Here is a 16,051-nt window from a genome sequence, read left to right on the forward strand (position 1 = left end):
CCACAAGCTGTGCTATAAAGGCATTTACCTGCAGTTTCAGGCCTTCTCGCCTCCTCTCACGTGGTGTGAAGTAGAAGGCCCGAAAACCCTGGCCTTCAGGGGTTAAAAACGAAACAGCTGTTAAAATGGACGCCCGCAACCTCCTCGTTTGCTCTCTGTCTTTCTGTGCTGTACATCAGTGGTTCTTCAGAAACTGCAGATAAGTGCCTTTGTAGCACAGCTTGTGGGCCCAGAGCAGCAGGAGTGCTTCCCCCAGGCACAACCAGCCTAGCTGCAATGACCCCCCCTCCCCCCTCCTCCCCCCCTCCCCCCTCCCCCCTCCCTCCCCCCTCCCCCCTCCCTCCCCCCCTCCTCCCCCCCTCCCCCCTCCTCCCCCCCTCCCCCCTCCTCCCCCTTATCCTCCCCCCTCCCCTCCCCCCTCCCCCTTATCCTCCCCCCTCCCCTCCCCTCCCCTCCCCCCTCCTCCTTATCCTCCCCCCTCCCCTCCCCCCTCCTCCTTATCCTCCCCCTCCCCCCCTCCTCCTTATCCTCCCCCTCCCCCCCTCCTCCTCATCCTCCCCCTCCCCCCCCTCCTCCTCATCCTCCCCCTCCCCCCCTCCTCCTCATCCTCCCCCTCCCCCCCTCCTCCTCATCCTCCCCCTCCCCCCCTCCTCCTCATCCTCCCCCTCCCCCCCCCCCTCCTCCTCATCCTCCCCTCCCCTCCTCCTCCTCCACCCCACCCCGCCATGATCTGCCTCCTGAGAGCGGGTTGGTTGCCCACCCCTTGTCCCGCCTGAAATGGGCAGGTTTTAGATTTTAAATTTTTTTACTGCCCCCACCACCCCCAACCCACCCGTTTTTCCAAGTTAAAATCATGCTCCATGTTACTGAGTTACTGGGCTTTCAGGATAGTCAGTAATAAATGTTTATGAACAAGAGAAATACTTCAAGGTAACTTGTTGATCTCCCATGGAGTTGCTCATTGGCAAAATTAAAAACAGAAACACTGTGACTCTTTCTTCCTGTAACTATCTCTCTGATGGCATTATATTCTCGAATTCTTTCTCTTTTGCTCTCTCAGTCTTTCTGTTTCTCTTCCACTCATTTTATCTCCATGGGTTAAATTCAGGACGACCATTTTTTGAGACCCCCTCCCCCCAACTCAGCGTTGATACCTATGCACAAATATTGGGCCTCGGACCTGATCGTCATGCAGCCGGTGCAGTGGCCCACAGGATAAATGCTTAAACTGTGCGTTTACGGTCGTCAGGGGCCTGAAGTGTGCAGCAGGGATCGAGTGGTTGGTTGGGAGGGATTGGGGATCTGGAGATTGGGGCCAGGGTCCAGGAGGATGCTCAGAGGTCAGGGCCAGGATGTCGGAGGTTGGAGATCTTGGGACCGGGAGTAGCGACTATTGTGATAAGTACGTACCTTTTTTTATATACGCAATGTTTAGAATTGGTCTTCTCTGAGGCAGCCTCAGGGCAAACCAACGTTGCAGCAAGAACCTGAAGCAGGTGTTAGGCCCTTTATTTGTATATGTAGCTGGCCCAACGGATGCCTCCTGTTTGTCCTCACCCAATATGGTGGATGGCGCACTTCTGGTCGGAATTGTGTGCATGCTTTCTACCCACAAATACGCGGCCCAATTTAATCCCCGGCATTCTTTTATCTCCATGTTTCTATGTTTGTGTCTCACATATTTCCTCTTGTCTGTGCACCTCCGTGTTTGTCCAGGAACCTTTTCTCATTCTTTCTTTACAACAAGGCCTGATGTGATGCTTTACCCTTTCTGAAGCCTGGAGGGAGGTTTAATGGAGGCAATGGACATGTGCAGTGATCAGAAGGGCTTGCCGTTCACTTCCTGGATCCATTACTGAAAGTGGACTGGGACTGGGCTCATGATTGGAGGGAGCAGGGAGGCAGGGGATTGGCCCCAGAGTGATAGTTAGGCTGGGAGCTCAATGATTGGTCTGTGCTAAGCATATGATTGTTAATATATTATTGCTCACACTGTAAGCAGGGGCCAATCAGATCTGTGGGATACAATGGATAATTGTGGGGAAAATTTGTTACTTTTTTGCCTGATTTGTTTGTGCTCCACAGTGCTGAATATTTGTAAACTCCAAACATGGCCTGTGAGGCATGTTTCCTTCAAGTGCTAATTCCTGCTGTTATCAGTGCCACCTGGGAAAGCCTGATGTGGAGTATGAGGGGGAGAGTTTGTGTACCCAGAATCCAGGACATGCAAAGGCCTGGTGGGTCAGGCTGTTTGCAGGCACCTGGGTGGCGCTTCAGCACCCGATGGTTCTCTCAATGACCTACCTTGCAAATTTAATGAACTCCCCAGTCCTGTGGAACAGGGTGTTAGTCACCTGTCGAATGCTGTCCCTCACTGCCCCTTGACTGATCGGATACAGGTCCCTCAGGGATACCTGGAAGGATCCAGACCCGTAAATGTTGAGGGCTGTGGCCACCTTCACTTCCACCATGAGCGCTCTGCAGCACATGGACCGAGGCTTCAATTCATCTCTGAGGATGTCACACAGATGGCTGAGGACCTCCTTTGTGAAGCACAGTCAGCTCCTCAGACATCTCCTGGAATGTCAGTCGAGCCCAGTATCCTCTCAGGATGGGATATTGGCGAATGTGATACAGTCTTCTCCTGTGGTGCTTCACTCATTGGGCCTCCTGTCTCTGGTTCTCTCCCTCCTCTTCATCCAATTTAACAAAAAGCAGGGGTATAGCCATAAAATGAGCTGTCTATTAATTTACTCAAGAATTGACTATATAATGGCTTCCTGCAGCAACGAGATATGAATAAGGCTTCCATTCTCTTCCTGGTCTGCTGATCTGTGCTTACTTCAGGTGACCACAGGTGCCTGTGCGCCTGAGAATCTCAACACAATGTAAAGAGAACTCCACCCCCCCCCACCCCCAATTACAATTGGAGGATTGAGAGCTAGGTGGCCAGGTTTGTGTGTGGAAAATCGTTGGGACACAGGGTTTGATGGACGAATGTAAAAGATCGAGGAGACTTGGGCATATTGTACGTTTGTGTGTAATTAACTTACACACAACATTCCGTGATCTTTTCAGCCACGTAATTTGTCCGTGTCCATATTACACGTCTCTCTGGGCCCAAGTGTAGAGGAAACTCCAGGACAAGAAGTGTAAAGTTAGATCTGTGAAACAGTTAACACTGTAACCCATGCTGCACATGGATGGGAAATAAAGGAGGCTGTAGGATCATGGGGTCATGTGATGCCAAAGGGTTCTGTTCCACCAACGGGTCACGTGTTACGCTGGAGGTCACGTATTACGCTGGGGGTCACACCATTTCTCTGGGATTTCCGCTGAAGTTCTAGTGAACAACCAGGAGACCCACTAAAAATTCTATCACCACAATGTGTCTTTTTATATTGATGGCCGTCTGTGATAATCACGATTCATTGAAGGAACTATTTATACTTTGAAGCCTTAACCTGGTCTTGTGATCAGTAGCAGTACTAAATCTGTCAAATAAAATCTACCATTACAGGCAGAGTGACCACCAGAGCTGGACTGTGCTGTGAGTGGAGTGTACAGACTGTATCTCTATGTTCTGACCCATCTGTGGCCTCACCCATGTAATAAAAGGGATTGGATTGATTCAGTCAGAGTAAAACAGTGGCCCTCATTATATGACTAGAAATGACAGCATCGTTCCCGATAAAATGTCCTTCTAAAACACATTCCACATTTTCTAGATCCACTCTGCAATCTCACTCTGGATGATGGATATTTTGAAATAGTTAATACAACATGGCTACAGGAAAACAATGAAACTTGCACAAATGGATCAGAAATCTACGTTCCTCACCAGGGTCCAAGTGAGCAATACTGGGAGTAAGTAAATTACTACAGATAGCTGCACCTATAACCTGCACAGCTGTACCAGTAGCTTCCTCTTGGGAAGGTTAGTTGAGTGAATGTCCTGTTTAATGAGTGAAAAGTTGTTTGATTTAGATAGAGGTAATATTTACATCATAGGTCTGTTCAAAAAATAACATTACAACAGGGGCTCTTTCATTGGGTAACAGCTCCCTGGTTTCTAACACTGTCGGTTTACTTTAACAATATTTATACAGTGAAACCTTTATTGAGCATTTTTTATTTTCTTGTTATTCAAGAAAGGGATTCATCACTAGAACTCCTAAAAAATCAAATTATTTATGAATGTTATCTCTTTCTCTGTTTTTAATTGAATTCAGTATTGTGTTTAAATCACAGACCTGGTAATTGAATTGGGGGAAACCGGCTGGGAGCAGGTACCATGTTTAACAATATGAATGAGCTGAATTCATTGGGAGATACAGTGACTAAACCAGGTAGTTTTAACAGTGCATTGTAAGGCAGTCAATGAAGCACAGTCAGGAACTCCTTCAAATCAGCTCTCCAGGGAATCTCATCAGCACTCACTGTTTGAACAAAGCTTTATATTGAAAAACATCAATAGTAATAGAGAGAAAATTCAAGAGGAAATCAAATTTAATCTCAATTCTTTGGTAACAATTCACTTCTAAAAGCCGTACTGATTCTGCTCAAATTGGATATTGTTCAAATCCATTTATATTTGACGAAATACTCTTGTGCATTGTATCTAATAGTGACTGTCTGTAATGAATTGTATCCTTACATAGGATGTTTTCTGTTGTCATTTTATTTAGTAAAGTGGTTTTACGCCGAACAAGTTCAATGGATGAGACTGGGGAGATAGTCTGGTATTTAGCCCTCTGTCTGCTTCTGACCTGGCTGATAATTGGGACAGCGCTATCGAAAGGAATCAAATCTTCAGGAAAGGTAAAACGATTGATGATGAATAGAATTAAAAGTCTGGTGACAAAGTACAGATTTCCACAACAGTAAAACTAGAATTGATAAACCAGCCCACTTCACAAATGATTTATCTTACAGGTGATGTTAACACTGACTCTTTGGGGAGTGTGAGATCCAGAATGCATGAGCACTGCAGGCCTGAGTGAGATCTGAAGATCTTTCTCCTGAGTGAAAGAACAGCAGCAATTCCCCCAAATCCCTGAAATGTTCCCCTCATTCTAAGGGTTTCAGTTGCTGCTACAGGACTTTGGGTGAATCTCCAATTACTCTGGGAGGCTGGGCAGGGCTTGCTAAGTGATTGAGCAGGCTAGGGTCATGGTTTTATTTGAGTGATTTGTCTGGATAATGAGAAAGAAACCTGAGGAGTAAATGTGAGGAGTTAAATATATTCATCCCTCTGATCTATTCTCCTGTTTAAATGTGTTACTTCCCTGAATATGAGGTACAAATAAGTTAGAATAATCTTGTGTTATTTAAATTCAGTAACAATCTGTCGCTCAGTGTTAAATATACCCTTCGTGTAGTTATTTCTCCTCCAATTGTCTTCTGGTTCATTTCTCTGCTTTGAATACAATCCTATTAATTTGCCATTCAATTGGATGCAATAATGTAAATGTTGTACCAGCAATACAGGATAATCTAACAAGCTACTCTCCATGGTCAGGTGGTTTATTTCACTGCGACATTCCCTTATGTGGTTCTGACCATACTTCTGATCCGAGGTGTTACCCTGGAGGGAGCCTATAAAGGAATTGAATATTACATTGGAAGCCAGTCAGACTTCTCAAAACTGGCTGATGCTGAGGTAAATACACCGAGATAATCCATAGAATTTCAGATGTATTTTTCTGTCAAACTGTTTGACGTTTCTGTTTATTTATCACCCTGAGTGTTTGAGATATTCAGTTGAAGAACTGAATGCTGCTTTAGGATTGTTGTTTACTTATGGGAAAGATTTCAGTTATTTAATTTTGGTTCAAGGAATTAGAAGAAAGTTTTAACTGAATCCTTGGGATAAAGGCCAATAGTTAATGCACGACTTTTGGCATCTAGATGTTAGCAGATGGAAAGAGATAGAATGGGATAAGATGCGATGTGACGGAATTCGATGGGATATGATGGGACTGGAAAGGATATCATGGGTTAATGATGAGTCGCAATTGCTGCCATATTTACTTTTTGAAAGCTGATTCTTTTCAGTCTCCTGTAACAGATTCAATAATAAAAATTTCAGGTAAATAGACATCGAGTTACATCGACACTACAGCACAGCCAGGTCGTGCAGACCAACTGGTCTATGCTCCACACGAGCCTTCTCCCTCCCTCCTTCATCTAACCCTATCAGGATACCCTTCTATTCCTTTCTCCCTCATGTACTTATCTAGCTTCCCCTTAATTGCATCTATGCTATTTGCCTCAACTACTCCTTGTGGTAGTGGGTTCCACATTCTTACCACTCTTTGGGTAAGAAATTTCTCCTGAATTCCCTATTGGATTTATTAGCGACTATTTTACATTTATGACCTCTAGTTTTGGACTCCCCCACAAGTGGAAACATTTTCTCCACGTCTACCCTCTCAAATCCTATCATTATTTTAAAGATCTCCATCAGGTCACCACTCAGCCTTCTCTTTTCTAGAGAAAAGAGTCCCAGCCTGTTCAACCTTTCCTGATAAGGATATCCTCTCAGTTCTAGTATCATCTTTGTGAATCTTTTTTTGCACCTTCTCCAATGCTTCTACATCCTTTCTATAATATGGAGACCAGAACTGTGCACGATACTCCAAGTGTGGTCTAACCGAGGTTCTGTACAAGGTTAACATAATTTCTTGGTTTTTCAATGCGATCGTTCTAGAAATGAACCTGGCGCTTGATTTACTTTTTTTTTTAAATGGCCTTATTAACCTGCGTTGATACTTTTAGTGATTTGTGTATCTGTATCCCTAGATCCCTTTGCTTCTCTATCCCATTTAGACTCTTAGGGGAAAAATTGGATAAGGCTTATTATCGGGCATTGGTAGCACGATGGCCCCTACACACGTGAATTTCGAGTGGCCTGCGACTTACCATGATAGCTCCGTGCAGCCAGCACTACCTGCGCTGCTGAGAGGCTGCACGGAGAATGCCAAAGCTGGAAATGGGGCTTACACAGCGCACGTCATCGGAAGCCTGCATCTCTTAAAGGTGCAGGGGCACATTTTAAATGGGACAGGCACAGTCCACTAGGAGGAGGAAAAGACGGCCAGAACGATGGCAGGACCAATGCGAGAGAGGGCTGCACGCTTCTCCTATGATGCACCGGAGGCCCTGGTGGAAGGGGTGGATGAATGGAGGGCCAACATGTACCCGCAGGGTGGCAGGAGACCCTCCAGACTCCAGCTCTGCAGGCATTGGGGGGCTATGGCCCAGGAAGTGAACGCCAGAAGCATTGCACCATGTTCGTGGGTGCAATGCCGAAAGAAGTTCAACGATTTGACACAAGTGGTCAAGGTGAGTGAATGCAAGAATCAAGTGGCACATCCTACCAACTGCACCACTGCTCCACGCATCACACCCACTCCAGTCACTCACCCACCAACAAACACTGCCCAACATGGTCCATCCATACGCAATGCTGCACTCGGCATGCTGCATCTCACCCACACATAGTACCCACACTAGCAGGCCACACAACCACCATTCACAGGTCACACACTCTGGCAGTTTTTCGACCATGACAGGCACATTACCCAGACACCTTGCAGGATACTCACTAACACACTGCCCTCTGTCTTGCAGGAGAAGGTGGTGCATAACTGCCGGCAGCAGGAGAGACCTGAGGGAGGACAGGCATGTCGACACATCCTAACAACCTTGGAGGAGACTCTTTCGGATCATTGGGCGGGCCATTGCTGCAGCCTTGACCACTTCCCGATGAAAGGGGTTTCTGCATATCTAATACGCCTTCTCGTTTCCCACATCTCCCTCCTCCCATTATCTTTTCTGACTCACGTGCTGCAGATGCAGTCGGCACGCACGTCTTACTTGCTCCTCTCCCCTCTCCATAACTCAACCTATTTCCCTTTGTCATTGCAGACCCCCGAGAACACGTTGCGGCACCGTCTGAGGAAGAGGTGGAGGACACTAAAGTCATACCGTCACTCGATCTAACATTCGCGTCCACCAGCTCAGAGACTGACATTGTGCATCCTTTAGAGGTTAGGTTAGAGGAGGGATCTGCACGCTGTGAGACACCGAGCACAAGTGCGCAGGAGCTAGGGTGGGGGGAACGGATACCACAGGTGCCAGCTCGCCGGAGGGCGAGGTCGCTCACTAGTTCTGCTGCAGAGGAATCAGATGAGGACTTTGATGGGCCAGGCTACAGAAGACGGCTGATGGGCATACACCACCAAATGCTTAAGGCAGTGTTAAGCCTGCCAGAAAGCCTGCGCACATTGACAAGGGGCAAGGAGGAGTCCAGCTCAGGGTTTTGCGCAGAGCTTGGAGCCAATCCTTTCTGACATGGAACAGGTGGTCACCTCCATCAACACACCTGTGGAATCTACCATGATGGCTCTGGGGACAAATGTGGAACGGGGCTTCCAGGGCATCACAGTAATCCAGCAATCCGTTCTCCAGCTGATCACCAGGAGCACTGAGGCGCCGCTCCAGGAGAGTGGCAGTGGCGCCATGGCAGTCGGACCTGCTGTCCTCTCTCAGGATGACAGCATTTGTGCTCCCATCCCTGCCACTCCGCCAGTGCCCTTGTTGTTGCCTATCAGCCAGCCAGACGAGACTGCTGCGGCCCATGCTGAGATGGTGCAGTCTGAAGCTGGGCCCTCCCGGCCCAAAGCTGCCCGAGGTCGTCCTCCAAGGCCGTCTGCACGCTCCTCCATTGAAGGTCAGCAGCCTCCCACCACCCATGCTCCAGCCATTGAAGATGCACCTCGTAGGAGCACTAGGATAGGTAAAGGCACACGGACAACAGGCACTAAGGGAATGCACAAAGGTGAATAGTTCTGTTCTGTTTCCATAATTTTATTTATCAATTGATGGTGGTTTTTATTTGTGCAATCTGATGGAAAATGATTTGATTGTCTTATGGGAGCGGAATGGTGTGGAGTGTAGGACTATTGGTGATGTAGTTCACATTATTGATAGCGGGCACGGATCAGGTGAGCAAGCAGATCCCTTGCAGAGAAGGTGTGTGTTCCATGTTGCACACTTGCGCCTTCCTCCACTTCCTCTTCTGGCTCCTCAGCCTCTTCCTCCTCGGCCTCCTCTTCTGACTCAGGGTCTTCTCTGATCATCGGTGGCAAAGGCTGATCCCTCATGATGGCAAAGTTGTACAGCATGCAGCATACCACGATGAATCTTCCCACCTGCTCAGCGGAGTACCGCAGGGCTCCTCCAGAACGGTCCAGGAAGTGGAAGCGTTGTTTGAGGAAGCCTATGGTGTGCTCCACATTGTTGTGTGTGGCGGCATGGCTCTCATTGTAGGCCTGCTGTGCAGGTGTGCGTGGATTCCTGACCGGTGTCATGAGACACCACATGAGAGGATAGCTCTTGTCGCCCAGTAGCCAGCCTTTGATTTGCCAAGCCGGGTGAAAGATAGCTGGCAAGTTGGACTGCATAACAAAGGCATCGTGACTGCTTGACTGCTCCCAGGGTAGCAGGCATCGACCTCCATGACTTGATGTGTGTGGTCGTACACTAGCTACACGTTCAGGGAGTGGAAGCCCCTTCTGTTGACGAAGACGGCTGAGTTAATATGCGGGGCACGCAGGGCAATGTGTGTGCAGTCAATGGCATCCTGCACCATGGGGAAGCCAGCAATGTGAGCGAATCCCCGTGCTCTCTCGTTGTGCTTGTCTCTGACAAGAGGGAAGGTGATGAACCTGTTCTGCATCTCATACAGTGCGTCTGTGACCTCCCTTATGCAGAAGTGCAGTGAATACTGCGATATGTTGCACATGTCGCCATCAGAGGCCTGAAATGATGCTGAGCCATGGAAGTTTAGTGCCACGGTTATCTTCACAGCCACAGGCAATGCTGCCCTTGCCCTGCTCTGAGGCTGCAGTTGTGGCTGCACCAGTTGACAGATCTCGATCACGGCCTCCTTGGTGAACCTCAGTCATCAGATGTAATGCTCCTCGCTCATGTTGAGGTAAGAGAATTGGTCCCGGAAGGCCCTCATTGGATACGGCTTCCTGCACCATCTCATCCTCTCCTCGCAACTTGACCTGCTGTGCGCGGCCTCTCTGCTTGCTTCCAGTCATGCTCAATACCCAGCGGGAGCCCTAGCAGACCACCCATGGTTGCCAGGAATGTTGTTCAACCACAGTTATAACTTTCCGAACCGTAAGGCAGTACCTGCCAAACCACTCTCAAATGTACTGTAGCAACTCTCAGCAAGCCTCGGGAGCTTCAAAAAACACTTCCTATTCCACCAGCAGCAATAATCCAGCAACTAACCTGCAACACCTGCATGGTCCCTTTAAATAGCACTGGTGGGGCATCCTCCAGGCATTCTAAGATAAGTTCAGGTGTGTGTGGTTAAGTCTGTGCGTTGAGTTGAGCGTTAATGTCCAAAATGGTGTCTGTCACTTTAAATCAGCGTTGCACGTTGTACGCATTTTCTCCCTACTTTATGTGCTGCCGGCATTAGGTACTTGCGCATACGTTAAAACCTGTACCACGATGGCGTCCAGCGCACGTCACGCTGGAAACATGCATGTGCAGCTAAGACTCTATCTTGCCACTTCGGGAGGTCGTGTAGTGCCACACATCCCAATTTCTCGCCCTTATTATCCAAGTATTATGTGGCCTCCCTATTCTTCCTACCAAAATGTATCACCTCACATTTTTCTACATTGAAATTCATTTGTCAGTTAAATGCCCATTCTGCAAATTGATTAATGTCCTCTTGCATTTTGATGCATCCTTCATTTGTATTTACTGCACCCCCATTTGGTGTCATCCGCAAATATTGAAATTGTACTTTTGATTCCTGAATCCAAATCGTTAATATAAATTGTGAACGACAATGGTCCCAGCACCGATCCCTGTGGAACATCACTTCCCACCATTTGCCAGTCTGACGAGCTACCTTTTGTAGCCAGCTTGCTATCCATTCTGCTACCTGTCCCCTGATTCCACATGCTCTGACTTTAGTCATGAGTCTACAATGTGGTACCTTATCGAAGGCCTTTTGAAAATCCAAATATATTATATCTACTACATTACCCTTGTCTACTCTTTCTGGTACTGCTTCAAAGAATTCAATAAGATTGGTCAAGCATGTCTTTCCCTTCTGAAATCAGTGCTGACTATTCTTTATTATATTTTTGCTTTCTAGATGTCTTTCTACTACATCCTTTGAGTAAAGATTCCATTATCTTTCCCACCACCTATATTAAGCTAACTGGTCTATAGTTCCCTTCACTTGTTCTATCTCCCTTATTAAACATAGAAATAACATTAGCTGTCCGCCAGTTCTCTGGCACTTTTCCCTTTTCTAGTGAATTAATGTATATATGATGTGGAGATGCCGGTGATGGACTGGGGTGGACAAATGTAAGGAGTCGGACAACACCAGGTTATAAATAAAGCTGTTGAACCATAACCTGGTGTTGTTCGACTCCTTATATTATATATATGTAATAACGCCTCTGTTATCTCCTCCCTAACTTCTTTTAATATTCGTGGATGCAATCCATCTGGACCAGGGGTCTTATCCTCCCGTAGTTTGATTAGTTTATCAATTATCTCCCCCCTTTCTATCTTAAATGTTTTAATATATTTTTTGACCTCTTCTTTTAATATCCTACCCAACTTGTTCGTCTCCCTGGTAAATATGGAGGCAAAGTAGCTCTACCATATGTCTGCCATTTCGCTGTCATTACCAGCGTTATCCTTTAGTGGCCCTATCACTATTCTGACTTTTCTTTCATTATTATGTAGAATACTTTACTATCTCTTTTTTTTGTATCCCTTGATAATTTAATCTCATAGTTCTTCTTTGCTTTCCTAATTGTTTTTTTGACTTCTTTCCTAACCTTTTCGTCTTGCCTTTTGTCATCGTCTCCTTCATTGTGTATGTACTTAGAGTATATCAGTTTCTTTAGTTTCAATATTACCCTTATCTCTTTATTCATCCATGGTGGTTCATTATTGGCTGGTTAGTTCTTGCTTTTTAAAGGAATATATCTCTCCTGAACTCCATTGATCACTGTTTTAAATATTATCCATTGTTGTTCTATTTCTTTGCCTGTCAAAATTTCTTTCCAGTTTACCTGCCTTAGTTCATTAGAACATAAAAACAAAAGAAATAGAAGCAGAAGGCCACATGGCCCCTTGAGCCAGCTGCGTCGTTCAATCAGATCATGGCTGATCTTCGACCTCAACTCCACTTTCCTGCCCGATCCCCGTATCCCTTGATTCCTCTAGAGTCCAGAAATCTGTTATCTCAGCTTTGAATATATTCAATGACTCAGTATCCACGGCCCTCTGGGGTAGAGAATTCCAAAGATTCACAACCTTCTGAGTGAAGAATTTCCTTCTCATCTCAGTCTTAAATGGCCGACCCCTTATCCTGTGATCATGCCCCCTAATTCTAGACTTTCCAGACACGGGAAACAAGCTCTCAGCATCTACCCTGTCAAGCTCCCTCATAATCTTATATGTTTCAATGAGATCACCTCTCATTTTTCTAAACTCCAGACAGTATAGGCCCATTCTTCTCAACCTCACCTCATAGGACAACCCTCTCATCCAGGAATTAATCTAGGGAACTTTTGCTGCACCGCCTCTAAGGCAAGTATGTTCTTCCTTAGATAGGGAGACTAAAACTGTGCACAGTATTCCAGTGAGGTCTCACCAATGCCCTGTACTATTGTATGAAGACTTCCTAACTTTTGTACTCCAAGCCCCTTGCAATAAAGGCCAACATTCCATTTGCTTTCCTAATTGCTTGCTGTACCTGCATGCTAACTTTTTATATTTCTTGTACGAGGACACCCAAGTCTCTCTGAACACCAACATTTAATAGTTTCTCACCATTTAAAAATATTCTGTTTTTCTATTCTTCTGACCAAAGTGAATAACCTCATATTTCCCCCACATCATACTCCATCTGCCACCTTCTTGCCCATTCACTTAACCTGTCTATATCCCTTTGCAGATTCTTTGTGTCCTCCTCACAACTTACTTTCCCACCTAGCTTTGATTCATCAGCAAACTTGGATACATTACACTCGGTCCCTTCATCTAAGTCATTAATATAGATTGTAAATAGCTGAGGCCCAAGCACCAATCCTTGCGGCACCCCACTAGTTACAGCCTGCCAACCTGAAAATGACCCTTTTATCCCTACTCTCTATTTTCTGTCCGTTAACCAATCCTCTATCCATGCTAATATGTTACCCCCAACCCCATGAACCCTTATCTTGTGTAACAACCTTTTATGTGGCACCTTATTGAATGCCTTTTGAAAATCCAAATATATGACATTGACTGGTTCCCCTTTAAGTAACCTGTTAGTTACATCCTCAAAAAACTCCAGTAGATTTGTCAAACATGATTTCCCTTTCATAAAACCATGTTGACTCTGCCTAATCATATTATGATGTTCTAAGTGCCCTGTTACCATGTCCTTAATAATGGATTCCAGCATTTTGCCAATGACTGATGTCAGACTAACTGGCCTGTAGTTCCCTGTTTTCTCTCTCCCTCCTTTCTTGAATAGCGGTGTCACATTTGCTACCTTCCAATCCAATGGGACCGTTCTCGAATCTTGGGAATTTTGAAAGATCATAACCAATGTATCCACTACCTCTGCAGCCACCTCTTTTAGAACCCACTATCAGCCCCTCAAAATTAGCTTTAGTCCAATATATTCCTTTGGTCTTTGTCTTACGTATGCTTTTCTCAATCATTATTTTAAACCATATTATGTTTGATCGCTATTGCCTAGATGTTCCCCCATGCTTACTTCTCTTATCTGCTCTGGTTCATTTCCCATTACTAGATCCAGCAATGATTCCTCTCTTGTTGGGCTTCTCACATACTGGGTAAGAAAGGAGTCCTGTACACACTGTTTAAAAACTCCAATCCCTTTCCTCCTTTCCCTACCTCTTCTTGCCAGGGTATTTGGGGGTAGATGAAATCTCCCATGATTATTATTCGATGTTTCTTACTCATTTCATAGATTTGTCGACATATTTCTTCCTCGACTTCCACTATTAGGGTGGTCTGTAGAATATAACTATTTGCATGATCGATCCCTTCTTATCCTTTGTCTCAAACTATACGGATTCTGCTTCTATCTTAATGTTACATACGTCCCTTTTTTCTATTGCCATTATATTTTCTCTAATTAGTACAGCTACAACATCCCCTTCTTCTTTCCCTATCCTTTCCAAATACATTATATCCTGCAATATTTAACTGCCAGTCCTGCTCCTTATCTAACCAGGGCCTAAATTTTAACTCCACAACCGGGCGGGTGGGAAGGTAAAAATTGTAAAAAATCTAAAACCCGCCTCCAACCCACCCATTTCCAGTTTTAACGGAGGCGGGTCAAAGGGCGGGCAGCCAACCGGCTCTCAGGAGGCGAGTCGGTCAGTGAAAGCTTTTAAGGAGGCTGTGTGCCTCCATTTTGGTAGGTTTTATATTTTTAGCTCCTGGGGGCCGGGATTCCTGGGCCTTCGACTTCACACCACATAAGAGGAGGCGAGAATACCCTGATCAGCAAGTAAGTGCCTTTATTGCACAGCTTGTGGGCCAGGAGGAGAAGGAGTGTTTCCCCCACGCCCAACAAGCCTACCTGCAGCGATCCCACACACGCGATCGAACGACCCCTCACCCAATCTCTGAACGACCCCCCTCACGATCTCCGCCCCCCTCACAATCTCCGATCCCCTGATGACTCTGCCGATGACTCCCCCGATGATTGACCCTCCCCCCGATCCCACCGATGACCCTCGGACCTCCCTCAATGTCCCTCGATATCCCCCCACCGATGAACCCGACCCCAACACCCCCTCACGACCTACCGCCCCCACCCCCCACCCCACCCATATAAGACTTAACTGCTGACATCCGCTTCCTCCTCTTCTCCCGACCGCCTGAAGGCCAGCCTATCAATCTGGGTGGCCTGTCGGGCGGGAAACTGACAAAAAAAAATAAATGACGTCCTTACATCAAAATCGTAAGGACGTCCGGGAAACCCGGATCTCCAGGTTTCCGGTCAGGAACTCCCCCCCCCCCCCCCCCCCCCCCCCCGCCTCTTCTCAGCTCCGGGTTAAAATTTGCCTCTATGTTTCAGTTATCCCGAACATATCTGGCTCCTTGTTATGAATTATTGCCTGCAGTTCCCCCGTTTTATTTCAGAGGCTGTGCACATTGCTGTACAGGCAACTTAATTTGTTTTTAGTAATTGTTTCCCTCCCTTTGTTTTTAACAGTCATTTTGAACTTATGTTCTATAACTGTATTTGTTCCCTGACCATTTATGTTACCTTTATTCCTTTACTTGGTCTGACCTTTATCTCATTGCCTATTTCTTTTCTCTTCAGATTTATGTTCTCTTCCCCAGATCCCTCCTGCCATCTTACAGCCCAATTTATCCTTTCCACTGGGACACTGGTCTCATTTCAGCTCAGGTGGAGCCCCTCCCAGCGGTACAGCTCCTTCCTGTCCCAGTACTGGTGCCAGTGTCCCATTAAATGGAATCCCTCCTTCCCGCAACAGTCTTTCAGCCACTGCATTCACCTTCCGGATCTGCCTATCCCTATGCCAGTTAGCACGTGGCTCGGGTAGCAATCCCGAGATTTTTAATTTAGTTCCTAACTTCTGATATTCTCTCAGCAGGACCTCCTCCCTTGTCTTCCCTATGTCATTGTTCCCCAATATGTACTACAGCAACTGGATTTTCCCCCTCCCTTTCCAAGTTGCTCTCCAGTTGCTCTGAGATATCCCTTACCCTTGCAACAGGTAGGCAACACACCCTCCTGGACTCTCGGTCACAACTTCAGAGGACGCTATCTATCCGCCTAATTATCGAATCCCTTATGACTACAACCTTTCTATTCTGCTCTTCCCCCCTCCTTGGACTGCCTCCTGCTCCATGGTGCCGTTAGCATTCACCCCGCAGCCTGCATCCTTCTCCTCACAGATAGCAAGTACATTGTGCATGTTGGATCGGACCAGTGTCT

At 46.4% G+C, this 16,051-nt stretch overlaps 1 protein-coding gene across 2 annotated transcripts in view; it reads left to right on the forward strand.

Moving 5' to 3' along the window:
* The window catches only part of LOC137332852 (sodium- and chloride-dependent neutral and basic amino acid transporter B(0+)-like), a 51,234-nt gene that overhangs the window by 6,512 nt on the left and 28,671 nt on the right, over window positions 1–16,051 (forward strand). For both annotated transcript variants that reach the window (XM_067996808.1, XM_067996809.1), the window contains exons 5-7: window positions 3,729–3,867; window positions 4,689–4,821; window positions 5,522–5,662. In XM_067996808.1, coding sequence (XP_067852909.1) covers window positions 3,729–3,867; window positions 4,689–4,821; window positions 5,522–5,662 — 413 coding nt within the window. The remainder of the gene's footprint in view (window positions 1–3,728; window positions 3,868–4,688; window positions 4,822–5,521; window positions 5,663–16,051) is intronic.

The sequence above is a fragment of the Heptranchias perlo genome, chromosome 15, assembly GCF_035084215.1.
Source record: "Heptranchias perlo isolate sHepPer1 chromosome 15, sHepPer1.hap1, whole genome shotgun sequence".
Taxonomy (NCBI): Eukaryota; Metazoa; Chordata; class Chondrichthyes; order Hexanchiformes; family Hexanchidae; genus Heptranchias; species Heptranchias perlo.